The 27,424-nt window shown below is 47.9% G+C and overlaps 3 protein-coding genes and 1 long non-coding RNA gene across 4 annotated transcripts in view; 3 read left to right on the top strand and 1 right to left on the bottom strand.

Moving 5' to 3' along the window:
• The window catches only part of DOCK3 (dedicator of cytokinesis 3), a 222,533-nt gene extending 213,610 nt beyond the window's left edge, over nt 1-8,923 (top strand). The window contains exons 52-54 of the mRNA XM_072875713.1: nt 3,065-3,187; nt 3,809-3,891; nt 4,403-8,923. Of these exons, the coding sequence (XP_072731814.1) occupies nt 3,065-3,187; nt 3,809-3,891; nt 4,403-4,909 (713 nt within the window). The 3' untranslated portion in view covers nt 4,910-8,923. The remainder of the gene's footprint in view (nt 1-3,064; nt 3,188-3,808; nt 3,892-4,402) is intronic.
• Nucleotides 1,446-14,872, bottom strand: LOC140657945 (uncharacterized). Its single transcript, XR_012044548.1, has 4 exons — nt 14,563-14,872; nt 13,486-13,574; nt 8,120-8,225; nt 1,446-2,263 (listed from the first exon to the last, which is right to left on the bottom strand). It is a non-coding gene; the product is annotated as an uncharacterized lncRNA (long non-coding RNA).
• MANF (mesencephalic astrocyte derived neurotrophic factor) lies at nt 14,862-20,171 on the top strand. Its single transcript, XM_072875725.1, has 4 exons — nt 14,862-15,025; nt 17,580-17,707; nt 18,536-18,677; nt 19,849-20,171. The coding sequence occupies exons 1-4, from the start codon at nt 14,938-14,940 to the stop codon at nt 20,031-20,033; spliced, it is 543 nt and encodes a 180-aa protein (XP_072731826.1). The 5' UTR covers nt 14,862-14,937; the 3' UTR covers nt 20,034-20,171.
• A 248-nt stretch (nt 20,172-20,419) lies between these two features.
• RBM15B (RNA binding motif protein 15B) lies at nt 20,420-25,589 on the top strand. The gene has a single exon (XM_072875721.1). The coding sequence runs from the start codon at nt 20,597-20,599 to the stop codon at nt 23,360-23,362; it is 2,766 nt and encodes a 921-aa protein (XP_072731822.1). The 5' UTR covers nt 20,420-20,596; the 3' UTR covers nt 23,363-25,589.
• Nucleotides 25,590-27,424: the final 1,835 nt, after the last annotated feature.

Here is a 27,424-nt window from a genome sequence, read left to right as displayed (position 1 = left end):
ATTGTTCAAAATACTAACATTTCTTCTAATCCCTCTCTGAGGTAGTTTTATATTTATTTAAGTAAGTTTATCCTTAGGAATGTATGCTTTTTTTCACTCACTGCTTTGAAAAAAATAGGCAGAGCCCCTGCAGAAAAAAAACATGAAAGAAGAGGAGTGAGTTTGTTTGGTGTAGCAGAAAAGGAGGAGCTTGTGAAAGGGGTGCCATGGACAAAGCGATGGGCTCAAAAAATTATCTGAAAGGCAGCATTTTGAAAAAGCAGAAGTGGACAAAATTCATGAATCAAAATCTGAGACAAGGAGGCTGCATAACCAAGCAACATCGTGTGTATGGCTAGGAAAAATGGTATCTTAAAAGATTTTTAAGGCCAGGAAAGACCATCGCAATTCTCTAGTCTGACCTACATAATGCACTCCATTAGACTTTTATCAGTATTTTCGTTTCAGTAGCTGTGCCTGAAATAAATTGTATCTTTTTGAAAAAAAAATCCAAATTTTATTTCAGGATTTCTAATAAATCAGAATACCCTACTTCAACAATGTGACAGCCTTAGAGCAGTCCAGAATGAAACCAAAAGCCAATGTACAGTTCTGAATAAATGGCAGAATGATGGCTTGATGACAATAACAAATAATGACAACAGAGAGTTAAGAGCAGGGGGTAAGGGATTGAGAGCTCCATCTTAGCCATGTTAGTTTGAACTGAACATACCAGAGAGGTGGTGAGATCTTTATACTGGACAGGAGAAAGAGCTGGAAAAGGAATGTAGATAAATATTTATTACCTGTCTAGGAAAAATACTTGAATTTGTATTTGTGGGCAATGTTATGCAGGAGTGTAGTATACAGCACAAAGAGAAGGGGATCAAAGAGAGAATGTTCTCCAGAGGCCCAAAGGAGCCATGAAAGGCCTAGATTATGTTCAGTAATTGTTCTTAGGGGATGGTGTGACGGGAGTCCCAGCTCTTCAGCCAGGTTGGTAGCATAAATGCAGCTGCAGGTGTTTTTTGCAGCCCTTGAACCCTGACATTCTTTGTAAGTCAGGATGCCATCTGCCTTGGTTTTTGTTAACAGTCATGCCACGTGAATTTACCCACCCCCTTCCTTGCCATGTCAGAAGCTCTGCTCAGTAATTCTCATTGACAGCAGCGTGGCATCAGTTGCCCAGAGCAGAATGGTTCAAATGCAGCTTCCCTGCTAATTAAACTTGGCCACCGAGCCACCAAACACTGTTCCGGAGAGGGGGGGGGGGGGCTAGGACACAGCACTAAAAGCTCCCTGGGTAGCTTCCTCCCCGAAGCGTTTTGGATACAACACTGGGTTTAACAGGCAACAGCCACTCTCAAAAATCATCTGACCTCAGGATGATTTCCAGCACTCCTAAATACTCAAAAGGCCGTGAATGAGGGAACACTGAGAAAGTATAAATGGATTATGCACTGGGGTACCATGTTCTCTTCTTCACATTCTTCTACTGCATCTTGGTGTTGGAAAAAACAAAACCAAAACCAAGCACAACAATCATTTTACAGGCCACACAAATCAGGTTTTATTCTGTCCTTTTCACTTGATGCTGGTACACTGCAGGAGACACTACCGTGGCTGGCGTTGTTATGCATCTTGTCCCTCTGTTTTAGCCTTTTGACACCAACTGCAGTAGTGCAAATTAGAGCACTCTGGTACGTGTACAGAGGTGCTCAGAACATTCATCTGAAGCCGCATTACCTCTGTTGAGATGTGTCCCCTGATTTGAACTTCTTCTCTGTCAAGATTCTTTGTATCTACTTTGTATGCCTTTCTCAGTTTGAGGGTGTCTCTTTAAAAACAACATTTACTTTTACATTTTTATGGTTTTTGTTCTGTCTTATGAAACTGTCACTTTGTGATCTTTTTTACTTTAGGGAATTTTAGGTCTTGGGGAGCCTGTGTTCATGCTACCTCATGAACTAAGGAGAAAAGAAAAAACACCCAAAGAAACCTTTCAAAGTCATTTTAGAAAAGAAATGCACCAAAAATGGCTGCAGGCATTTTAATTAAGGAGAAATCCTCTTCAGATGTCAAACTCCCATGTTTATTTCTCCAGGCTTCCATTTTCCAAACTGAAGATGGAAAAAGCTATTTTTATCTCAGTTTTCCTTGGTAGACTCACTGAATTACTTTGTTTTCCTTTTCTTTGCTAATCTGAAGAAATTGCTTATTTGCTTTTAAATAAATATACACTTCTTGCATGTCTGTCTTCTCAGAATGAATCAAGTCTTGCAGTCTGTTTGGAAGAAAGGAAGGTGCATTTTAATAATGCTTAAGGTTAACAGTTCTCAGGATCTTGAAAAATGTTCATGTTAGAAAGCAGCAGGTTTTTATTTCTATGAAAAACCAAAGTCACAAAGATCATACTCACTCTGTCCTTTCTGATCAACAGACTTGGATCTCTTCAGGTGACTTTATAATACAAGGAGTCCGAACTTTAAATATTTAAATATTTTGTGATCAAAATTTTTTATCAACTCTGTAGCTTAGTAAATTGGAGCTTTAAAGTCATTATTTCTTTTGTAACAGATTGAGGTCTAATTGTGCTCATGTCCTTTATTCAGTCTTCACGTAGCCACTGTAGTGCAGCAACAGGCCTTCCTGTGTTTCATGAGGGTTCTGCCACACGTTCCCTTCTGCTCTGTCATCATTTACTGCCAAGCAGAACAGCTCACAGCTGAGATCTAGCTGCCGTTCCATCAGTGAGATTTCATTTTTTCTTACTCACTGGCTTGCAAAAAAACCCCTAGCAGTTCTACTGCTCTTCAGATTTGCTAGAAATGAGCCAAGGGGGTCATGGAGGGGAGATGGGCAGACTAACACTATGATCACCTAACTCTCGCTTCCTTAACAAAGCAACCTATAAACTTAACACACTGTAGACTAGACGATGTCTTTGTATGCCTTCAATCCTACCATTCACTAAGTCCGTAGAATCTGTCTCTTTACTACTAAAGAGCACACCAGAAAGCCAGTCCTTCTGGCCCCACAAACTCCCTGTTATGTTACCCAAGTTAAATCTGTTTCAATCCTTCAGCTGTGCCAGCAGCACCCAGTAGCTGGAGCCTAGACAGCGGAACCAGAGAGGCCCTGCCATTCCTGTCTGCCCACGTTGGGAGCATCTTGGCCCCACCAGTACCTCCCCGAAGCCTGCCCCATGGTAAGGAAATGCCCAGCAGGCCTGCTGCATAATGCCTGCAGTCATGCATAGATAAATCTAGACCACCTGAAAGCTGACCTTAGCCTTCCCCACCCCCCCCACCAAAAAAAAAAAAAAATCAGAAACAAAAACCCAGAGTCTTTCCTGGTCTGCTAGGTTAGCACTGGACAAAGTTTTCATGGTTTTTTTTTTCCTCCAAAATCTTCAAATTTTTTACAGTCCTTATAGTAATATGGACTTGTGTGTATTTTGGGACTAGAATTAGGTGTGTGTGTTGAAGCCTTGGCCTGGCTTCTTGCCAATGACCATCTTCAGCGGTAATTTAAGGTTACAAAGCTATTAAATGAAAATTGAAATGTTCATTGTTTATGAGCCTGTTGCCTTGCCATGAGATCCTTGATAACAGGGGTGGGTGGAAATCTATCACTGCACTTAACTTCTCATTAGCATTTTGTGATGTGACAGATGCACTCCACGGTATCTATCAGAAAGGAAGCCCTAGGCTGGGGTGGAGTTACCAGCATTTGGAGCTGTTACCTGGCTTTAGAGAGTCTAAACCCCAGCTCTTTTGCTGCAGTGAGGCAGCACGAGTCTGTATTTCTGATCCTTGTCTCATTCCAGGACACTACTCACTGCACTTTGATGCCTTCCATCACCAGCTCAGTGATGCTCCTCCGGCACTGCCTGCACGAACGTTGCGCAAGGTAAAAAGGAAGTGGCAGGAGAGCAGAGAGGGATGTAGAAGGAAAATAATACGCTCATGAAGGAACCCCCCTCCTCCACTCCCGCCAAGCAGCTTTTGAATACAGAAACACTATTTTTATCATGCTAGTAACTTACACATGAGAAAATCCACTGAAAGCTCATAACCTATTCCAGAGTTGAATTCTATAGAAATAACTTATATGTGTTGTAGGCCCTTCCACTTTCCTTCTTTGCATCATATGCTGTGATTACAGGCACCCCGATTATCACCTCAACTACTGCTTCTTTAAACAGCTCTGGTGTTGTTAAGGGCACTTGTCTGTCCACAAGAGGTACGTCCATACAAGTCAGGGGAGTGCAGGTATAAACCAATAATCATTGACATTTTGAACACAAATGGAACTGCACATTGTTAACATCACTGTCAAAAGCTGAAATGTGGAAAAACACACAAGATGCAGCATTGTCTCCTTTGTCAATTTTAACCTGGTTTTGTTTTTCTCCAAACAGTCCCCTCTTCATCCTATCCCTGCATCACCCACCAGTCCGCAGTCTGGTCTAGATGGAAGTAACTCCACTTTATCCGGCAGTGCCAGCAGTGGTGTCTCTTCCTTGAGCGAGAGTAATTTTGGACATTCTTCTGAACCACCTCCTCGCACAGACACCATGGATTCTGTGCCCAGCCAGGCCTGGAACACTGATGAAGATCTAGAGACACCCTACCTCCCTGTCAGGTACAGTCTCTCTGAGCCTGATGTCCTAGAGTCGCTCAAATCCCAGCCATGCCGAAGCCACTCTGCTCCATCTGGAGTCATTCCTCAGGACACCATGGACCCTCCTGCTCTACCCCCCAAACCTTACCACTCCCGGCTGCCAAACATGGAGAACGAGGAGGGGATGATAATTGAAGATGATGACAAACACCGCCCGTTGCATCGTAAAGTGTCCCAACCAGTGAGTGGTGGAAAGGAAGAGCAGGCCAGGGTAGCATGGGAGCACGGCATCAGTGAGCAGTAGGGACAGCTCCTGGTAAGCAGCTTGCATCATCATTCCAGGTCTGACTACAAAGGAGAGAGATAAGGACTCGGAGAACAGCAAACCGATTTTCTACTGCCGCAAGTTTATGTCTGGAGCCCACAAAAGCAATTGGGCCAGCATGAGAGGTTGCTGCTTTCCTTTTTAATTTCTTTTTACACCTTTCCGTTATGTTTTTTAACTTTCTGTGCAGTGGACGGTTTATTCCTTCTGCAGTTTCTTAACCACATCAAATGGCACACAAGCCATAGAGACTTGCAGAAGCTGAAAAATACAATTTTAAGTGGAGGGGGAAAAAGGGAGGAATGTGGCAAGTTGATTTTGAAACTGCTTTCCTCCCAGCTCTGAGACGCACATGAGTAGAAGCAGTTGCACTAGGGACATATTTCTTTGCTGTACAGAAGTGAAAGCTCATTGCTGAAATCAGGGATTCTATGAACTGTCAGGCTGGAAGGTGCATGAGCTGCAGGCAGTGGAAAGATGGCAATTCTAAGAAGAAATTGGCTCTTTTGAGAGCAGGATTGTACATATCTGTGCAGTGATCTCCCTGCATTGGTTCAGAGGTGCTGAGGCAATCTAACCAGTGCTGATGCACTGATTTCCAAGATATCATTTCCAACAAACTCTGCCTCCTTTGTTTTTTATGTACTGTTTGATTTCTTAAATTTTGCTTTCACTGGCTAAACCAACCTGCTTTCTCATTGGAATCATATGCTATTCATCTGTGCTACAGGATGAGAGGAGGTTAGTAGCCATTGGAGCTGCAACCTAGTTGTAGGCCTTTCCCATGCCCAACTTTGGGCAGGCTGTTGACACCAGCATTTCTATTCCAGTTTAAAAAAAAAAAAAAACAACACAACACAACCAAACTGAGTTTTTCATGCCACAGCTGGCTGATGACCCAGCCAGTAAAGAAAAGGTGGCTTAAATGATCATATCCAACAATCCTTGCCTCAGGGCTGAACATCACAATTCTCACCAACTTCCATCACCCAGGAGCTGAGATTCATTCCCTGTTAACATAATGTCCTCGGTCCCTCCCAAAAACTCACTGCAGCTGGTGTGCAGAAAGAATCTCCATCTCTCACAGTAGACAGGAAACACTAAGACTCAAGAAATGCCCAGTATATAGTGTAAACCCTAGAGTCAGGGATCTTAAAGGCAACCTGTAAAGAAGAAATACTGGTTTCCTCTTTTGCTTCTTTAGAATGTATAAAGAAGCTTTAAGAGCTGCTTCTTCTTCTCTCTTCTGGAAGGTTGATTTCTTTTCTTTTCTCCTCAGGCAGCAATACAGCATTCCCCCCTGCCTTTTTTTTAATTGATCAGCTCCAGAAAGGGCTGAAGAACATTTTAAAAACAACAACAACAACCAAACAAACAAAAACAAGAAACAGAACTATGCAGAGGTCAAGACAGTACAACAAGTCTATGAACACATAACAAGCCTTTTAATCAGTATTTGCTTAGTTCAGTACATGACAAACCGGTAAAAAATTCTGTGGGTAATAGAGCCAAGATCTGTTCTTTGAAACAAACAATAAGAAATCTTTTATCCCTATTTTCAGTATTTTTCAAGAAATGTTGAATCAAGAGAATATCAAATATTTAATGTTTTTAGATAAGCAAGCAATGTTCCTTCCCCTACCATGCCCACACACACTTTAGCTTTCCTTATAACCCTTTCCACCTGCAGATTGCAAAGCACACTCCAGAGGATGGTAACAGACCACCCTCTTTCTTACCACTGAAAAATCTGAAGCACATTCAAATAAGAGACTTACCTCCACCATATAAATTAGTGTCAGAAACAGGAACAGCACTCAACTTTCATATTCAATTCTTGCCCTAACCACTCAGTTTCTCATGCTACAAACAGCATAAAGAAGCAAAAAAGGCTATTATAAATCTTTTACAGGTCACCTTTAGCACTACCTCTAAATACAGTGACTGGGCAGAGTACATTGCTTCTGAACCCTCCTAAAGATGGTCTGTCTGGACTCAGCGGTTGTATGAAGGGGATTTTAAGAGGATTTGTTTCTTTTCTTTCTCAAGCTCTAGCCCGTGCAAAACTACAAAGTTATGGGTTTGTTTCTTAAATGGCCTGTTTGGCTGGAACAAAGTCTCTCTTGCTTCCTCTATTTTGTTAACAACACAGGCTGCTTGTAATCGTTATATCCTTCACAAATTAAGACAATGATAATAGAACCTGGCCTATAGTGGACATTTCATCTCTAGCAGGAAGGAGAGTTTTCCAATACTAGGACAGTCCTAAATGTTAAGGAACCAAGATGGATCTCTGGTATAGAACACATGTATGAAAACTCAACTCAAAATTATGTTTTTGGTAAAGGTAAGTCAAGGCAATTCCTTAGAAATGAGTGAAATATTTTCACATACGCTGTTCTCCAATCTGACTGAAATTCTTCAAGTGAAGTTCTTAAGAGAATTAAGTATTCAATTCCATCTTCCCTGCCCCCCCCTTTTTTTTTTTGGCAGGAAGATTAAAAGTGGGAAGTGTAGTGATTTACTGAGCTTCCTTATTGCAAAAAACAGCAGGTCTTGCAAATAAAACTTTGCAAAAACAAGAATGCAACTAACATGGGACTAAGTCCCAGTCAGCTGGAAAACCTGCCCACTGGAGCTCTAATCAGTCTCTCAAAACGTATCATCCTGCTCTGATTAGAGACATTGTACAACAGCAGTGAGTCCATTTTGGGAGTCTGACATTACTATGTATTTGTAAGGATTTGAAGATCAATCAGATAATGTATACAAGTACCCAGTTTATGGCAGGTCCGCACAGAGAAGGACGGAATAAATTGCTGAATTTACCAAATTTAAGCCTCTCTGGAGTTAAATTGCTGTTACTGTTCTGGTATCTACCAAGTATTCTGTCTCCCTTTTCAGTGCTTGCCTTAAAGGGGGCAGAAGATAGAAAGACATTATTAAGATTTTTTTGAATGTTGGAACTAATACTTCTTGGAACTAATACTTCTCTGTAGGGTGAGTGTCTTATAGCATAGTACAACTCCAACATCAAGTTCAGTCCTGGATTCGGTGGAAGCAACAGCGGCTGTTGCACTTGCCCAGCAGGATTTGAAGATTCCTTGTATAAACCACAGCAACAGGATGTTTTTAACAGGACCTTGTCATTCTATACTTAACTCTAATTCAAACTTAATATGTACTTGCCTTCATTGGGTTTTCTTTGCGTAACAAAATAGCATGTGCATTCCTGAGAAAATTGGTGGAATTCTGCTACAAATCTCTCCATCGTCAGTGTACCTGCTGGCCCCATCTGAAACAAAATTGAGAAGGAACTACAGTAGTAGAAGAAAAGCAATTAAAACAATTTCTCTGAATCCTACAAATTCTTTTTCAATGGTTGGGTTGGTTTTATTACTGTGTGCAAGACTAAGATTTTTTCTGTCTTTTTCTCTGTTTGCTTTTTAGCTTACCCTGTTTTAGGTAAGGGATATTGCATATCCCTTCTGTGGGAGAATCAGCCAAAACTGGGGAGGCTGGAGAGAGCAAGAGCCTTTGGGAAACAAATTATGTGATATTTAAAATTTCCTCTGATCATGCTTCTTTGTAAATACCCCCATTTGAATGCTGTGTATTTGTACAGGAAATTGAGCAAAAAATGTATAGATTGTGATGTCTGACTGGTATTCTGCCCTGTAAATGTGTTTTTAACCTCTGGCATTCTGTGCTTATTTAAAAAAGGCAAAAACCTCTAACCACTTCTCTTTTGTGTATTCATGTTTAAAATAAAATGAAAACAGCTATCTTATCTATAATGGAAATCAAATTTAAAAGGAAAAAAATAATTTGTACAAGTGTCCTAAAGGTACTTCATTGTATATATTGTGATAGCATGTTTCCAGAACCAACAAATAAGTGGTGTGAATTTTAGATGTAAATATCTGCCGTTTGTTTTGGGTTTCTTTCCCTTACCCATTCACTCGACTGCTGTGATGTGGAATTAAAGATTAATACCTGATATTAAAATGGTACAGCTGTATGTTCATTGCTGTCCTCCAGACAGGGTTATCCTCAGGCTGCTCCAAACATTCACGAGGTCTGTGAAAACAGACATCGCTTCCCATTTTTGTGTGAGTGAGGAAAACGGGGGGCAACCAAAAGGACCTTGTGGCTATTATGTGTGGTGAGGGAACAGCTTCCACATCATTCTCTTAGCTAACAGTACACTATTTTATTCAATGTTAACTCCTTAAAGCAAGCATCAGGCATATTGACCAGCTAGTCTAAGCGGTTAGGTAGATTTATATGACACATGCAACAACAGTCTGAGACACCTGCTTGTCTATCACAAGTCTTAATACACAATTTTGAGGCAATATACTTTCAAAGACCAACTGAATCAGTGATTAGTTCTGCCAATACATACCTCACTGCGTAGATTGCTATTTGATTAGTGATGGCTTATTTCACTTTTTTTATTGCAATAGCATGACATTTTGGCAGTGATTGCATTTCTCAATTTTAAGTATTTAAATACCAATCATTTTAAAAGACTGGGTGTGAAAGAACAGTAATTAAGACACATAGGAACACAGCTACATGCATTAAGAGCTACAGTGACTTCTACATGCATGTAATCTCAAAGATGTACATTTTCTTCCATTACCAGTAATAAACCAGGTCAAGGTGCAGGACAGAAAAAGTAGCCCATTTCTCCCATCCTGTCTTGACGAAGCAACAAAAAAATTTATGAAACTTGTCCCAAAAGACATTTGGCAGTAAAATTATAATAATAAGTTGGCCCTGGGGTGTACATAGACTGCCAAGCCACCCTTTTCATTAAGTACATACCACATACAAATACTGAGAAGAGATAAACTGTAACAAGGTACTTCAAAGCGCATCTAAAATATCAAAATGTGACTTAGCTATGTTCACCTGACACCTGAAAAATGTCTGTATAAATCAGACCCTTTGAGACTGTTCCTAGCCCAACTTACCAAGTCTTAGTTAAGCAATTTTTTATTCAGCTAAAAAATATTTATTAACCAAGCATAGGAAATAAAAAGTGTATTTGACAACAAAACGTGTGAAGCCCTTAGCTTTAAACTAGAGTTTTAAAAAATCTTCTGTTAAAACCAACAGAACCATTTTTTCAGTGCAAGTCAAATACTTAAGCTAAGGCCACACTAGTCAGATTGAAATCTAAATACCCCATTCAAATACCTCTCCTTATCTAAATAAGAAAGCTTCAGCACAGGTTCAATATATGACTTGTGCGACGCAGTATGAATTTGATTGTAAGAGGAGAAGTGAAACCTCTAGAAAGGACTACAACCTAGCCAATAAAGATTCGGCCCTCTACACCTCTGCATAAATATGCCTCTATTTGTAGACTACTCTTAACTGTGGACACAGAGACACAGACCGTGTTCAGAAGGATATATACACACACATGCTACATTATGCCCAATGCCAAGAGGTCTTCTCTTTTCTATTATGAGACAATTTTCATACCACTTCTCCCTTTTCACAGGCTTTACAATCCCACATAATTTAAAACCAAATTTGGAATAGTAGTTCTACTACAGCTTCTATTCAGCATTCACTCACAGCAGTACTGCATTACATTTTTCCACCAAACTAACCTAGTTTCACCTCCACCCTGACAGAACACACTTCATTGTCTGCTCAGACTAACACCTGAAGCTGAACCCCTTTCATCCACTCTGATAGCTGTACACAGACTTGCCTTCTTAGGCTGCAGAGCTGGCAAAGGTCCAGCCCACACAGCATCCTCACCATGAACACAGAGCAGCTGTGATTTACGTAACTTAAACCTCCCAACACCACCAACAACTCTAATCCCCACAGATCTACCAAGCCCAATTAACTCCCCTGCTCACTCTGAACACACTGCCCTTGCCCTGTTAGCTGGTCATGATTGGTTGATTAGCCCAGAGAACAGAAGACTCCGGGAAGACCTTAGAGCCTTCCAGTACTTAAAGGAGGTCTACAGGAAAGATGGGGAGGGACTCTTCATCAGGGAGTGTAGTAATAGGATGAGGGGGTAATGGTTTTAAACAGAAAGAGGGTAGATTTAGATTAGATATTAGGAAGAAATTCTTCACTATGAGGGTGGGTGAGGCACTGGCACAGGTTGCCCAGAGACACTGTGGATGCTCCATCCCTGGAAGTGTTCAAGGCCAAGTTGGATGGGGCTTTGAGCAACCTGGTCTAGTGGAAGGTGTCCCTGCCCATGGCAGGGGGGTGGAACTAGATGATCTTTAAGGTCCCTTCCAACCCAAACCATTCTATGACCTCTTCTTATCAGACCACTATTTAAGAGCTGATCAAATTCTAACTCCCTATTAGCGCTATCCTGCTCACATCTTCCCTTTGTACTATTAGCCCACCAAAACCATACACTGCAGGAGCCCCCAGCACAAAACAAAGCATTTATAGCTACACGGTTCCTCTTCTTTTTTTTTTTTTTCCTTCCCCAACTAGAGCATTTTCAGCTACAGAAATTGCCTGGTTAGAAACAACTCCAATCCCAGCTTTGGTGGTTATCAATGGCAAAACCAAGCAAACTATTTAAATGCTGGAATCAGTTTCTGCTTCTCTCTAACAGCTCCCTCTGTCTAACCATCGCCCTTTTCGGCATGCAAAATTGAAAAGGGATGTTCTATTTAGGTATTTTTTAAATTACCTATCTTTCTCTCACTCATACGTGCCCAGATACAATGGAATAATGCCTAGCCTTCACTGTAAAACCACCCACGGCCGGCAGAATAGTCACATGCAACACTAAATTCCTAGCAGACTACCCATCCATAATCATAGCAGTCTGCACTATCACAACTAGCTCAGAAAGCTTGCAAAAAACTGACCAGAATTCACTAGAGATTTACTCCTCACTCAGCCACATGCTCCAGCTCTAAATCTGTGATCATTCACTGGCACAGTAGCTCTCCCATCTCCCAGCACCTCACTCTTCAGTACTGTTTGGCTTAGCTAATACTACGACCAAACCCACAGCCAAACACTTCCACGAGCACAGGGAACAACCACGCCTGTCCCTCACAGCATCCTGTAGGGTACAGCGCCCGTAATGGACATAGCACTAGCAACCTCCCCCAGAGAGCTAATACTTTCTGTCTAATCAGTCTAACTGCACAATTTAGAACAGGACTAGAAACCCTCAGCACTGGCTCCTACGCCTTTGCATCTTCCTAATAACAATGTAAAACTCCACCCACACTTTGTCTATCTCAAATTCTCACATACAAGAAGATCTCATCTCCCTCCTTGTTCTTGTCAGATCCCTCTTTATTCTGCAAGAGGGAATTAATTGATTAATATCCTCCTGCAGCTATAGTTTTAATTCAAACATTAAACTGTGACAGTAAAACAGGAGCTAAAGCCTCCCTAACAACTGAGGGGCTTTTAAAACAATAAAAACAACCAACTTCTGCATCCAAAACTAAATCCTCATCCCAGTCACTTTTAAGAGATAAACACTAGGAACTGTGAATCTTGACACAACCCAAAGTATCATGAGCACGTGACACTGCAGGAAGATGTCTGAGGCTCAGCCAGTCTTCTGAGTATTACCACTTACTGCTTATACATATGGAAATTAAGGACTACATTTGAGAAAAAAAGACAAGAAGAAAAAAAGGTTTTTGCTTTTTCCACACCCACCCAACTTAGAAGGGCAACAGTCAGAACATCCCAACACCACTGAGGACCAGCACAAGCTGTCCAGCACCCAAGTTTCAGACATGACAAATCCCTAATGCTCCAGAGAGACAGTGGCTGGAGAGTGGTGGAACAAACAGAACCCTAGAAACCTCGCCATGGATCAAAAAAGAAGCAGAAGGTAAAATGAAGGCAATCCTTCCTAGCTGCTGGAATGCTGGAAAATAAACTATAAATAAAGAAGTAAAAAAAAAAAAAAAAAAAAAAAAAAGGAGTCTTTGTTCTTCCTCAGAGCCACTTGAGGATCCCATACTGAAATGTAGAGAAAGGCTCATTTCCCAATCCAAAAGCAAATAAAATCACTCCTATCCTGTCACACAGTTTGTTCTACAAAAATGTATAAAATTCCTAGTTTGTTTGAAGATCTGTTTCATAACTACGCTCCTTAGATAGTTAAACTTCCTCCTTATTGGGAGGCTCCTAAATTCTCCTAATTCTGAATTTAAGCCCTACTTCCAACTACTTAATAAGCCACTTCATGTTGCAGCTCTTTTGGCCACGATCCTGCTAAGAAACAAGGACAATCTAAGTAACCACTTCTCTGCACAACTAGCAGACACAACTTTAGTGGGCAATCAGCATAAATTTAGAAAAGCCAATAATCTTCCTAAAGTACATTGATATTGAGTAATTCGGGGAATCATTATGGACTGATTTTTAAAAAACCAAGATAATAGTATCATGACCAATCTTAAGAAACACATTTTGAGAGATAACAAGATCTAGAAAGGTGAAAAGCCACTTCTCTTCTATCTGATAAACACATGATGTATTCACACTGGCAAGATAGCGTCCCAATTACTACTCACCTGCTACATGACCTTTGCTGAAACAGGTTGCTCCTCCTCCCCATCCTGCCTGTCTCACCTCGTCAGGCTTATAATTTGCAGCTGATGACCTACAAGAATATTCAGACTTAGGCACTGAAAAACTCCCCACAGCTCCTACCATGGCTTTGCTTGGGGCAGGCACAACTAGGCTGTCTCTTTAGCCTTCCTGTACCAAGAAAACCCACCAAGCCAAGATGTGTGCTCCCTCGCTGTAGCACAGGGCTATATGACTTTGCCTCTACCTTCTTTTACTAGAACGATATCCTAGGACACGTACCGTTAAACATAGAGCCCCACAAGACAGGAAACAATCAATAGTGTGCTGTCCTTCCCCAACTGGCCTACAACTTCAAAAGGATTGAAGTGATAAACTCATAGGGTCAGGGATTGTTCAAGGCAGTTCCCAGCACATCCTGTGAGAGCTTTGGGAACAAAAGGCCATAGGCACAGTGACTAGGATAGGAATTAAAAAAAAAAAAGAAAAATCTTCATTTGTTTCCTTGGCTCTACAAAAACGGCCACCAAAAAAGCCAGAAACAAGCCATTCACAAGTTGTTAATTTAACCACTCGGCTTTCAGCAGTCCCACCTCAAAGAATTCAGGCCTTATAACTTACAAGGTGTACAGGCATAACCAAAATCCACCCGTGCAGGGCTTTATCAGTGCTGAAACTAACGCTCAGGGGAAGCCTGTCCCTGCCGCACCCGCTCCGACGCCCCTCGCAGGCGGCAGGGCCCTCCCGATGGCTCCCTGCGCAGGCGGCTCCTCCTCTGCCCCGCCGAGCTCCCTCCCCCGGCCTCACGCCACACACCCTCAGCCCACGGGAACCCCCAAAGCAGAACCCCGACGGCCTGAAGCTCCCATCGGCACCAAACGCCGCGCTGCTCCAGCGCCTCGGGCAGCCGCCTCGAGCAACCTCAGCCTCACCTCACGCTCCCCAAACGGCCGCCCTGCCACAGCCAGCAGAGGAAGGGACACCCGCCTGCTGCCGGCACCCACCCTGGGCACCCGTAGCCCTCGGGAGCCGCTCAGCCCGGCCTCAAGACAGGTACTGACCGCGAGCAACGGCAGAGCCGTCCCGGCCGGGCCCCTCCAGGCAGCTCAGCTGCAGGTGTGAGAATCTGCCCCTTTAGAAGATGGCGCCCGCAAGCAACCGTTAGGAAGCGCACGAGGACGTTTTTCCCTTAACAAAAATGGCGGCCAAGGGAGGCGGGGAAACTCGCCGCGCGCCGGCGTTCCGCCGCCTCCCCCAATCCGCGGCCGCCAACTCTCCCGTGGAGGCCGCAGAGCGGCCAATGGGAGGGGGCAGCGTGGAAGCCGGGCGGGGAGCGGGCCAATGGGGCGAGAGCGGCGGGGGGAGCCGGCGCGGGGGCGGCGGTGCCGGTGCCGGTGCGGCGGGCGCAGTGCGCGCGGGCTGCCGAGCGAGGCGGGATGCGGGCGGCCCATGGGCTCTGGGCGGCGCTGGCCCTGCTCCTGCTGCCGGCCGGCAGCCGGGCCCTGCGCGACGGGGAGTGCGAGGGTGAGTGGGGCCGGGCCGGAGGGGGGGCGGGCCCGGCTGGCGGCCCCCGGGCCCGGCGAGGTGCGGCCGCTCCTGCGGCCGCCTCCCGCAGCCCGGCCCGCCCGCTGGTGTGAAGGGCCAGGACGCGGGGCAGCCCCGCGGCGGGCCTCGGGGCCGCCGGGGCTGGGGCTGGGCCGGGCCGGCGGGAGCGGTTCCTCCCGGGGCAGGAGAAGTCTCCGAACTCCGCCCAAGTGCCGGTGGGCCGGGCCGGGAGTGCTGCGCCGGTGCCGGTGCCGGCCCGCCGGGGCGGTACGCAGGCGGCGGCTGGGCGGCTCGGGGAGCTGGCGCCCGCGGGGGAGCAGCACCGCCCCGGGAGGCGCGGGGCGGGGCTGCCGGCGGGGGCCCTCTGCCCCGGGCTGGGGCCCGTCCGGCCCGCGGGAGGAGGCCGGGACCTCCCTTCCGCAGGTACTGTAGCCGTGTCGAGAAGTTGCCGGTCTCTTCCCAACCGGGTTAGCGGTAGCGCAGAGCTCCCACGGGAAAGGAAAGCACCGACCCCGGGAGACGGGGTCGTCTCTCTTCAGGCTGGGGAAATCCGCTGCTCGTCTTTCAGCGCTCAGCATGTGCGAGCCGGGGCGCGGGGAAGCGCTCGCCCCCGTCTCCTTTCCTCGGAGCCGGGTGACGGTGACTGGGGCATCGAAGCGGGGAGCTGCTGCGAGGCAGCACACGGGAGGAAGCGAGTGCAGTTACTCACCTGGACTCCCCCCCGGCTCGTTACAGTGTTACCATCGCCTCGGCTTCGTCCGCTGACTGCCGGAGTATTGGGTGTCCTCTCTTGCGTGCGTAAAGCCAGAAGCGGCGTTCAGCTGATCTAAAACAAAGTGGGCGCTTCACGTACCACCTAAATACAAAAGCCTCTGGGGTGCAGGCCGTGGAGCTGCACAGCAAATTAAACTGCTCTTGCATGGTGGAACAGAAGAGATTCCCCAGGCGAAGCAAGAGAAACTTGAGGTGGGGCTGTAGTAGCTGGTTGGGAATTTGTGGTACTAATGCTCACCCCTTCCTCCTTTTTGTAGGGAGAGAAACAGTAAAACAGAAGGAGGGGGAGGGAACATAGTAAATCAAAACTTTCGGCTGCTGTCCCAGCACTAGGTTGGAAACTTGCTTCAACTGTACTGTAGTCATCGGTACCACTGCCTGCAGCATCTTTATTCTTTCCAAAGGTTTTCACTTCCAAACACCACACAGTGGACATCAGTGTGTCTGTGACTGGGGACAGACTGATGTGAGGTAAATGACGGTGTTGTATGCGTACAAAAAAAAGTTTTCCTAAATGGCCCAGCTTATAACTACGTTTAGTTTTAATATAATGAGAGCAAGTTTCTACTTGGCTTTGTGATGGTCATACTTGATTTCCTGTGTTTGCCCGTCTCCTCTGCCATGGCTTGTGTTCAGAGTTGAATACAAGTTGCTAATGACAATAATATTTGCTGATCCCTTCCTGTAAGCAAGTCACATAGAAGATGTAACTTGAACCTTTCCTCTAGAGGCAGGCCAGTGCCTGGCACTTGTCTCACACCTGGAAGTCATGAGAATCCACAGGTCCCGCTGCAGGAATTGGTGGGGCCATACCTTAGAGCTCTTGGTCCAGGCGATGCTGATGTTCACAGGCGAGTTGTGTGAGCAGCAGAATGAGCAAAATCTGGCGCTCTGCAAACTCGCAGTGCCTCTCTCAGTCACCCTGTCGCACAGATCCTGTGTGCTGCAGTAACCGAAGCGGTCTGCCCTCCTCCCCAGCAACACGCGGGTGTGCTGTGCTTAGTCTGGAGCGTGTGCGGAGTGACTGCTGCCAAAGGGAAAGTGTAATGACTGAGTTGTACCTGCCCTCCCCACAGGCAGGAACTTGGATCTATCCTCTCAACTGCTGGTGCTCTGGTGGGAGTTTCATTATCTTTAAGACTCTTCCCTCTTTCAATCTGAAACCGATTCAGAAGCTTGTGGGAATGAAGAGAGGAGAAGCATGCCAAGTGGACATAGCGTGTGATCACATAATTTCTTTTTCTCTTGGAAATAACTTACCCATGAACTGAACCAACTTGATAATCAGTGATACCATATTGCTAAAAACAGCACACGTGGAGTCTGTAACAGGATTATGTAGAGAGAGTTGGTTTTCAATCAGAACTGGTTTTGAAGCCTGTGGTCTGACAAGTTGCTTCCCAGAGCAGCAAGAATAAGACAGAAAATTAAGTTTACATTTTTCCACGGGCACTGTTTTGTGTTGTATCCCTCAGCTGAATCCTGCTGCTCACTCAGGACAGTGTACAGAAGCCACTGGACACTTCCATGGATCTGGTTTCTCAGATTGTCAAAAATCCACCAAAAATACCGGGGCATACTGTTGATTCACATGTGCTCTGAAAGACTTACTGAAATATGTGTGAAGTCACTGACTGCTAATGCAGCTTCTAGAAGTTCTGTTCTCCAAATCCCTTATTCTGTTTCCCTACAAGTGCCCTCTAAGACCTGCCACGAGATTACTGCAGTGGCAGGTAATTCCATCCATCTTCCCTTCCAGTGTGTGTTACGTTCCTGGGAAGGTTCTACCAGAGTCTAAAGGACAACGATGTTGAGTTCACACCTGCCAGTATTGAAAAGGAGCTCTTGAAATCCTGCAAAGAAGCAAAAGGCAAAGAGAACCGCCTGGTAAGTAGCAGTAGTCAATGATACTTGCCTCTTGAGGGAGTAAGTTGTAGAATACTTGGCAAATGAGGGGAAACTAGGGCTTCTGAGTTTATATGACATGGGCTTCCCACGGGCTGTTCTTCCTCGCTCTCTGGCCACAATTGGTCTTGTATTTTTTAGAAGAGAAGACTTGAGGAGTTTGACCTCTTCACCTTAAAAAAAAAAAAAAGAAAATAAAAAAACCCCAATCTGTCAACAGACATCTTACTGGCTGACCTTTTTTCTCCCTGTTACTGAAGTGCTGGGGATTACAAAGGTTTTCTTTGCTGTACGACTTCCTTGTCCCTTAAACTGTACTCAGGGTGCTATATAAGCTGTTAAAATATTTAGCTCTTTGGCTGTTTAGCTGAAAACTAAATAAAGGAAAACCAAATTGCCCTAACTAAAAACAGAAGGCAACCCACAAATGAAGAGCCCCAAGGAAAAGGCCCTGAACTCTCCTAAGAAGAAAACTGCAGAGGGATACCACCACAAATGCAGAGGGGGAACACTTCAGAAAGTCTTTCTCCTTGAATGAAGACGACTTTATTTTTAATCCAATTCAATTTTTTTAAAAAGTTGAGAAACAAGAGAACCAGCCTCAACAGCTTTAAAAGCAGTGTGATGGGAAACATCTGCTCAGTACCCTGGGCTCAGGCCTCCTTTTGCCTGTCCATAGCGGTCACTTGGAAAGGTTCTGTAACAGTAAACCTCTAGCTGCAAAACCAAGTGAGGAGAGGATGGATAGAAAACTTTTCTTCTAGAAGCGTTTTTCCATGCATCCCCACCTCATTCTTTTCTTCCCTCTAGTGCTATTATGTTGGGGCCACAAGTGATGCAGCCACCAAAATCATTAACGAGGTATCAAAGCCCATGAGTCATCACATCCCCGTGGACAAGATCTGTGAGAAACTAAAGAAGAAAGACAGTCAGATCTGTGAACTAAAATACGGTGAGTTGCCAGCATAAGGGGAATTCCCCTGCTTTTCTGGGGTATGGATCATTTGGGGTAAAACAGCATGCTGAAACTACTCAGTCCTAAGTTCTGTGGCAAGATCGCGAGCCTAATTAGGTTGCACAACCTGGGTTGCTCTCCATGAACATCCTAGAGAGTTTTATGGAGATGCTCAGGTAGGATTGTTGGCTACTAACTGTTTTTAGCTTCTGCAGAGCCGCTGATCTGCCTTGAAATAAGTAACTCCCAGGCATATCAGCACTACTGCGCTCAAATCACTGTTTGGAATATCGTATTTAGAAGAGCATGCAGTAAGGCTTGTCCTGGGGAGCAGCCAGGTGTGTCCTATGGCCTGGGTTCGAGCCCTTAGCTAAGCTCTGTAGTCCTAGCCACTCATGTTTGCCAGCAGATAAACACTTCTTTCTCGCCTCCTCTGGTGTCTGCTCAGAGCGTTCAGCACTCTGTTTCTTACCACCTTGCTCGAACTCTCGCGTCCCTAGATGACGTACTCTTCCTGAAAAGACTAATATGAAGAACAGTCTTGGAAATACCTCCTTCTGGCTGCTTTCCTGTATCTCTGCCCTTACGTTCCCCAGAGACACCCCTTAGATTGTGGGTCTTTCTGCTTCTCATTTCTCGTACTAATGTCCTGTTGCTTCCTAAAAAGCTTTTTGTTGTTGTCACTTGCTTATCTTTCCTCTGAAATCGCTCTGCTACCTTTTATTTATGCAGTGGAAGAGAGAATTAAAGTACTGCTGCTCATATAATAGAGGGGCTTTCAGGGCAATTGTGGAACTCCTACCTCTAAGCTGCAACCACACTGTCTGGCTTCTAATAATGACTTTTAGCGTTAAAAACCTTATCTGCTGTCAAAGGCCTAACCTAGACGTTCCTTCCACCCCCCGGGAGCCCGGCACCTCTCTCCCTCTTGCATTTTGGCTTCCTCGCCTGCCGTACCGCTCTCCGCAGCAGCCGCCGTCGGACCCCTCGCCGCCGGGCTCCTCTCCTCGCCGTCTCCGCACACAAACGCACCGGCCTCCTCCGCGGTGGCCGCAGCGGCCCCCCCCACCCCCCTCCCCGGGCGGAGGGGGGGGCGGCCCCCCGGGCGGAGGCAGCGGCCGGGCCGGGCCGGGCCGTCCCGCTGAGCGCGGCTCTGCTCTCCCCGCAGACAAGCAGATCGACCTGAGCACCGCCGACCTGCGCAAGCTGCGCGTCAGGGAGCTGCGGCGGATCCTGGACGACTGGGGCGAGGCGTGCAAGGGCTGCGCCGAGAAGTCCGACTTCATCCGCAGGATCCACGAACTGATGCCCAAGTACGCGCCGCGGGCCGCCGGCGCCCGCGCAGACCTCTGAGGGGCGGCCGGGCCGGGCCGGGCGCTGGGGCGGCCGGGCCGGGCGCTGGGGCGGCCGAGGCGCGCGCCCCCGGCGGCGGTAGCTGAGGCGGCGCGCGCTGTACGGGACGTTCATTAAAGTACAACGGTCTCTACCGGGCGGACACGTGCCGTGTGACGTGATTGCGGGGCGCACACACCCTCCCCACCCCCCAAACCGCCCCTCCCCCCGCCCGCCTCTCCGGCGGGAGCGGCCCCGCGCGCGCCCAGGGCGCCCTTCCCACTCGCGCGCGCGCGCGCGCACCGCCTCCACTCCGCAGGGGGCGGGGGTTTGCCGGGCGCGCGCTGCCGCCCTTCGTGATTGGCCGCCCGCCGTCACGTGCGGCCGGCGGTCCCGGAGGCGGGAGCCGCTCTTGCGTCACGTCGCCGTGCGGCGCCATCGCGCCCCTGACGCCGCCATGCGGCGGGACGCGGGGCGATGACGTAGAGCCCGCGCGGCGCGGCGGCCGGAGCCGCCTTCGTTCCCTTTTGTCCAAGATGGCGGCGGCCGCCGGAGGCGTCTCCTGAGCCGCGGGCCCCGGCGCCATGAAGCGGGGCAGCGAACGGGACTCCAGCCCGCCGGGGGCTGGGGGAGGCCGCGCCGCTGCCGCCAAGCGGCCCCGCGAACGCGAACGCGAGAGCAGCAGCCGGCGCGGCCCGCACCGGAGCTCGGGCGCCTCCCGCAGCAGCCGGGACAAGTCCACGCCCGGCGGCGGCGGCGGCGGAGGCGGCGGCACCACCGGCGGCGGCGGCGGAGGCGGCTCCAGCTCCCGCAGCCACCGCGGCGATGAGCGCGCCGGCGGCGGCGGCGGCGGCGGTGGCGGCGACTCGAACCACCGCCCGGCGGGGAGCGGCTCGGCCTCGGGCGCCCGCGGCGGCAGCCAGGCCGCCCCCTCGTCCTCCTCCTCCTCCTCCTCGTCGTCCCGGGCGCTCGGCGTGCCCAAGGCCAAGGCCCTGCCGGGCGCCGTGGTGGCCCCCTCGCTGCTGCTGGCCGGGCCGCCGCCGGGCGCCGCGCCCTCGCTGCTGCTGGCGCCGCTGGGGGGCTCGGCGGGCCTGGCCGGGGAGCCGCCCGGCTCCTGTGAGTACAAGACGCTGCTGGTGAGCGGGCTGAGCGCGGCCCTGCCCGACCAGCTGCTGGAGGACGGCCTGTTCCGCCTCTTCCAGCGCTTCGCGGGGGGGGGCGCCGGGGACATCAGTGTCAAACTCTCCCACACGCCCGAGCTCGGCCGCGTCGCCTACGTCAACTTTCGACACCCCGGGGACGCCCGCGACGCCCGCCGGCACGCCCGGGCTCGGCAGCTGCTCCTCTACGATCGGCCCCTCAAGGTGGAGCCGGTGTATCTGCGCGGGGGCCGGAGGAGCCGCACGCCGCCCCCCGCGCCCTCTCCGGAGCCGCTGGGGTACCTGCCGCCCATCCACAGCACCTACCAGTACAAGCAGAGATCGCTCTCTCCCGTCACCAGCCCCTTGCTGCGGGAGCCGCGGCCCAGGCACGCTCACGCTGCGGCTGCCGCCTTCGCTTTGGAAGCGGCCGCCATCGGGCTCTCCCGGGAGCGGGAGAGGGCCCTGGATTACTACGGGCTGTATGACGAGCGCGGCCGCCCTTACAGTTACCCCATCGTGGCTGAGGAAGACCTGATGCCGGAGGACGATCAGAGAGCGACCCGCAACCTCTTCATCGGCAACCTGGACCACAACGTCTCGGAGGTGGAGCTGAGACGTGCCTTTGAGAAGTACGGCATCATCGAAGAAGTGGTGATCAAGCGCCCTGCCCGGGGCCAAGGCGGGGCTTACGCTTTCCTCAAGTTCCAAAACTTGGACATGGCGCATCGGGCCAAGGTCGCCATGTCGGGCCGCGTTGTCGGCAGGAACCCTATCAAAATTGGCTACGGGAAAGCCAACCCTACTACCAGGCTGTGGGTGGGTGGTCTTGGTCCAAGTACTTCCTTGGCTGCTCTGGCGAGGGAGTTCGACCGCTTTGGCAGCATCAGGACTATTGACTACGTGAAGGGAGACAGCTTCGCTTATATCCAGTACGAAAGCTTGGATGCTGCCCAGGCTGCCTGCGCGCAGATGAGGGGCTTTCCTTTGGGCGGACCGGAGAGGAGACTCCGAGTGGATTTTGCCAAAGCAGAAGAGACAAGATACCCGCAGCAGTACCAGCCCGCACCACTCCCCGTGCACTATGAACTGCTAGCTGATGGGTACAGCAGACACAGAAGCCTAGAGCAAGACTTGAGGGTGCGAGATAGGACTCCTCCACATCTCCTGTACTCGGACAGAGACAGGAGCTTTGCAGAGGCAGACTGGGCCAGCCCTGCCAAAAATGCTGAACGCAGAAACAACTTGGAAAGCTACAGCCGATCGGTGCGTAGCCGGAGCGGAGAGCGCTGGGGCAGCGACAGCGATCGCAGCGTGCCCAAACCATGGGAAGAGAGACGGAAACGCCGGAGTCTTTCCAGTGACCGCGGGAGGACTACTCACTCGCCTTACGAGGACAGAAGCAGGACAAAGGCCAGTGGGCCAGCTTTAGACCGCAGCCCAGACAGGGCTCGCAAGGAGAATCACACTACAGAATCCGGAGCCGAGAAAGAGCAGAGTAACTCCCTTCAGAACAATCGTCATGCGACTGAGGAGAAACCCCATCGTGAGGCATCCGATGCTCCCCAGCCTAAAAAAAGGGACAGCGAACGCAATCATCGAACTGGTGAATCGGAATCAAAAACTCACGAGGAGCCAAAATCTGAGACCAAAAAGTTAAAGAATTTATCGGAATATGCTCAGACACTGCAACTTGCTTGGAACGGGCTTCTTGTGCTAAAAAACAGCTGCTTCCCCACCTCTATGCACATCCTGGAGGGAGACCTCGGTGTCATCAACGGACTCCTTAAAGACCATTCGTCCGGCGGGAAGTTAACGCAGCTCAAAATTGCTCAGAGACTTCGGCTCGACCAGCCCAAGCTGGATGAAGTAACTCGCCGTATCAAACAAGGCAGCCCCAACGGCTACGCTGTGCTCCTGGCGACCCAATCCACCCCGGCAGGGGCAGGGGCTGAGGGGACCTTCCCTGTTGTAGAGCCTGGCTTGCAGCGACGGCTTCTCAGGAATCTGGTCTCCTACTTGAAACAGAAGCAGGCTGCTGGGGTTATCAGCCTGCCCGTGGGAGGGGCGAAGGGCAGAGACAGCACAGGCATGCTTTACGCGTTCCCTCCTTGTGAATTCTCTCAGCAGTACCTCCAGTCAGCACTAAGGACATTGGGAAAGTTAGAAGAAGAACATATGGTGATAGTTATAGTCAAAGACACTGCCTAGCCCACACTGTCTTTTCAAATTCCATGTTTTCTTTGTGTGTCACACAACCCAGTTGTTTTTAAGGCCAATCATTTTGGTGGAGGCTCAAAACACCTCAACCAAAGTGGTAAGATTTTTAGTTTCTAATTAATTTTAATACCATTTAAATAGAGCCCATTTTATTCGTTTTTAATATGTGACACTGTCCGCTGTTGTTCTGTATTTTTGTTTTTTAACTGTATGAAAAGTTGTCAGTAAAGCCTTGTTCACTGATGGATTTCTAAACTTGTGCGGTATCCTAGTTTTTATGGCCCAGGAAGGGCTGGTTCCCTCTGCTATCAAGAGCTGGAAGGTGATGGTCCCAACCCATTTCAGTTTCTCAGACCCCAGCCTCCTGCACCTCCTCCATCTCTTTATACATGTCCTGCAAGGTGGGAGGGGGAAGGGGGGTTCTTCTTTGTGCTGTATGAGAGACTGAAAGGTTGGTTCTATATATATTTTTTTTTGTCCTGTTTGCTTTTTATTTCATAAATTTGAGTTTGGATGCATTCCTATTGATTATCTATTTGAGGATAGAAGCTTCCCAGGAAGCCAGCTATCAAGGAAGCAAATCCTGATAAAGAATTGAAGTGGTTTTTATACACAACAAAAAAAATCACAGTTAATACTTGGTGAAAAGTTTGCTACTAAGGAGTCAACTCTGTATTCAATTCTGTGAGGTTTGAGAGCACCCGATACATGTCTCAGTCAGATAGAAGTTCCTGCGTAAAACAAAAATGAGGCTTGACATTCCCAGTTTTTATAAAAGGAAAAAAAAAAACAAGCAGGAGAAAAAAAAAGTCATTTAAGGGGGAACCCTCTTGGGCCTGTATTAGATGTAGGACAGGCAAATAAAGGGCACAAAGGTTTTGGTGAACTGTAGGTGCCTGTTTGCATAGTCGATCATGTTGCACTATCTGAAATCCTTTATTGAAAGACGAACGGCACAATTTTTTTTTTTGCTAACATTGAACCTTGTTTGCAGGCTTACAAAAAAAAAAAAAAGATATAAACATGTCTGGCTGTCTGAAAACGTGTTATGTTACCGCAAGTAACCTGTCTATGACTGTAGGAAACTCTGGAGATCAAAATTTGAAATTTTAAGATGGGATGGTTCCGTCACCTTTTCTATCTGTTATATGAGACAGTTCAGGAGAGAAGCCAGGACATCTGCACCTCTGATGGCTCAGTAACGTAAGGATGCGGTAACTAGTTCAAATTTGAGTTAAAATCCACACTGTTCGGTCTGGGGATATTTTTATTTTTTAAAATGATGCCTGTAGATTTTAGGAGGCTTACAGAAAATTGTGTGGGATTACAAACACTAAATTTTTAAGTTTCTTTGAATTTGCAGGTTCTTTTTGGTTTTGGTGGTAAGCAAGTGAACAAAATCCTGGGAGAACCAGAGTCTTTCTTGCACCAGTCTCTGTGACCAAGCAGACTCACTTGCTGACAGCTGCCAAAGGCCCTTTTAAAACTGTGCTCTCAGGTATGATTGGTGTTAAAACCTATATAGCAGGGAGCATAACTCAGTCTAGTGATGCTTTTATTCTTTTTTTATTTTTTAACCCTGCAATTTCACAGTAGGGACGTCATCCGCTGATGATGTATGAGCGGTTGCTTAATTTAATAACGTATTGATATCAACAAGTATGGGTTGGTTTGTTGTTTTGTTTTTTTTTTTTTTAACATTTAATACTGTGATTATATTAAAAGTAAATCTGATGAGTTAGTGTGATCATGAGGGGGTTAGTATTTCACTTGATGCATCTTCTGTACCCCAGAAAACGTAATTCTGTCCGTAAGGGCCCAAGTACAGCTACAAGGCCACAGAGGGTTTTGTCCATGGTGTGCGGGCACGGTTCAGTGAGAGGTGAGCTGGCTCGTCTGCTGGGAGCGGCAGGGCTCTGGGAAAGCTGATTTACGCTGTGGGAGCAGAGGAGCAACTCTGCTGCTCCCAGCAGCCAAGCCGTGTCTCCAGGCTCACTGCACTGGGTCACACTGGGCAGCGCAGAGGTACCCTTCACGACACCATGGCTGCACGGCGTAGGGTAGCTGGACTGCCCCTGGTTTTAAACGGTTACAGGGACACCGACTTTTAACCTTGTGACCAAGTCCCCGATGCTGTTGTAATGTAGACAGTGCCAAATGTCAACAATTGTAACCGTTAAGTGTTATCTGAAACCAAGTGCTATTAAATACCCCTTATGGCCAGAGTCATAGAGTGATTAGAGCTTTTTGTCAGAGTATCCTACGTGTTGGAGATGTCCGGTCAGTCTGAGGCAGAGTGCATGGTGGTGCAATAACGAATGCCTGGCTGGCTTCTTGCTGGCGGGGAGCTGTAGCTTGTGCTGCTGTCGAATGGCCTCATGCATCTGTGTGTGTGTGTTATGGTGTGTGAATGTGAGGAATTGGAAGGAAAAAAAATCAATACATGATAAAAGCTGCAACTGCCTGATGGCAAAGCCAGGAACCACTAGAAATCCCCCATCTCCCACTTTCCTTTTGAGGCAAGCAAATAATAATGTAGGAGTTAATGTCTTCTTTTTTAGAAAACAAACATTGCCATGCTTTGGGTTGGGTAAGATTTTCAATGATGGGATTTCTGTTCCCAGTGAGGTGGCTGACAGTTGTGAGCATATGTGCATGAATGGGGGAACCGACAAATCTCCCTCCTACAAACAAATTAACAGGCAAAAATGGGAAGTCAGAGGGTTTAAGGAAAAAAAATACCTGGGAGAGAAGCAGCATCAGCCCTCTAACCTGATGACCTGAGCCTCTCAGCGAGCCACAGACGTTGCTAGAACAGACAGACTGTGCTGAGGCCAAAGGCCCCTGTCGTCCTCTCCCCCATCCCCTCACACATGCATCCAGGCTGCTTCCGAGAGAAACAGGCCTGGAAAAAAGGCAGATAGATAGTTACAGTAAAATAACACTAGCTGTATCTTACAGCTTGCAAGCCTTGGCCCTTAAATGGGGATGGGATACAGTTCTGGGGAGAAGATACATGGCGGTGCGGTGGGAGGAACACTACGGCCCTCCTTGGGAGGCCTAAGACACTCGGTGGTGTTGGAAGATGGTGGGTGTAACAGTGCTGGGGGGTTGTTTGGGGGCGGGGGTGTCTTCCAGCCCGATACGGCAATGACAGTAAGGTAATCACAACAGGGTGATGGTCTCTGTCTCTTTGAGGCTGATCTGAAACTCAAAGTGGGACCAGTGCAGGGTGGGGGAATTGTGATTTCATGGTCTGAGCGCATTAGTGTTTAGACTGAGTTGTTCTCCCCCTGCCTTCTTTTTTTTAAAACACCCATTCAGTAAATACTCTGTCTTACAAAGCCTCCTTTTAGCATCAGGTGTTGGCCTTGTTTACTACAACAGAAACATGGACAAGAGAGCTAGTCGCAGGTGCCCAGCATGTACCCCTGACCAGTGCTGATGAGCCCATCATACCTTGATTGCTACCCTTAGCTAACACACAGGTTAAACTACCCAGCAGCCCTGAAGTTCCTACCCTGCTCTCCAAGGCATGGCCTACATTAATTTTTTTTCCCCAAGCACCGTGTTGCAGGGATATGCGCACAGCCTCCCAGGGTGCTGGCACGAAGGGTACGTTGCACAGCCTGTATGCCATGGACCTGTGTTGCAGTATAGCAAATGGGCCAAGCCGGACTCATGGGCCTCACAGAGTGACGAGGGCCACCTGATACGAGGGCACAGGCTGGGGCTGGGCTAGTCCCTGCTCACATCATGGGAGGAAATGCAGCAGCCTTCCTGCGACAGCTCTCCTCCCTTGCAGAGAGGTAGGTGCGTGTCTTCGCCAGCTGGCAGGACGTATCCATGCCCCTTCCACCCCCTCAAGCCAAGGTCTGTAATGTTTGCGTAGAAGAAATACTGTATGGCATCACATCAGCGACGTGCTGTGTGTATTCAGAAAGATTATAGGCCTTTTTCCAAACACCGTGCTTTTGAATAGATTAAAACAGGATACGAGGGGAAGAGGTGATTTTTCAAACTCCGAGACTCCTGCCCATCCCAACTAGTTAT

This window comes from Ciconia boyciana, chromosome 11 (genome assembly GCF_034638445.1).
Source record: "Ciconia boyciana chromosome 11, ASM3463844v1, whole genome shotgun sequence".
NCBI classification, from domain to species: Eukaryota; Metazoa; Chordata; class Aves; order Ciconiiformes; family Ciconiidae; genus Ciconia; species Ciconia boyciana.
The sequence above is the reverse complement of the archived record's forward strand: the minus strand, read 5'-3'. Positions and strand labels throughout refer to the sequence as shown.

Coding starts and splice junctions, on each gene's coding strand:
- MANF (XM_072875725.1), top strand. CDS start 14,938: ATGCGGGCGGCCCATGGGCTCTGGGCGGCGCTGGCCCTGCTCCTGCTG. Junction 15,026..17,579: donor GCGCGACGGGGAGTGCGAGG/GTGAGTGGGGCC, acceptor CTTCCCTTCCAG/TGTGTGTTACGTTCCTGGGA. Junction 18,678..19,848: donor GATCTGTGAACTAAAATACG/GTGAGTTGCCAG, acceptor CTCTCCCCGCAG/ACAAGCAGATCGACCTGAGC.
- RBM15B (XM_072875721.1), top strand. CDS start 20,597: ATGAAGCGGGGCAGCGAACGGGACTCCAGCCCGCCGGGGGCTGGGGGA.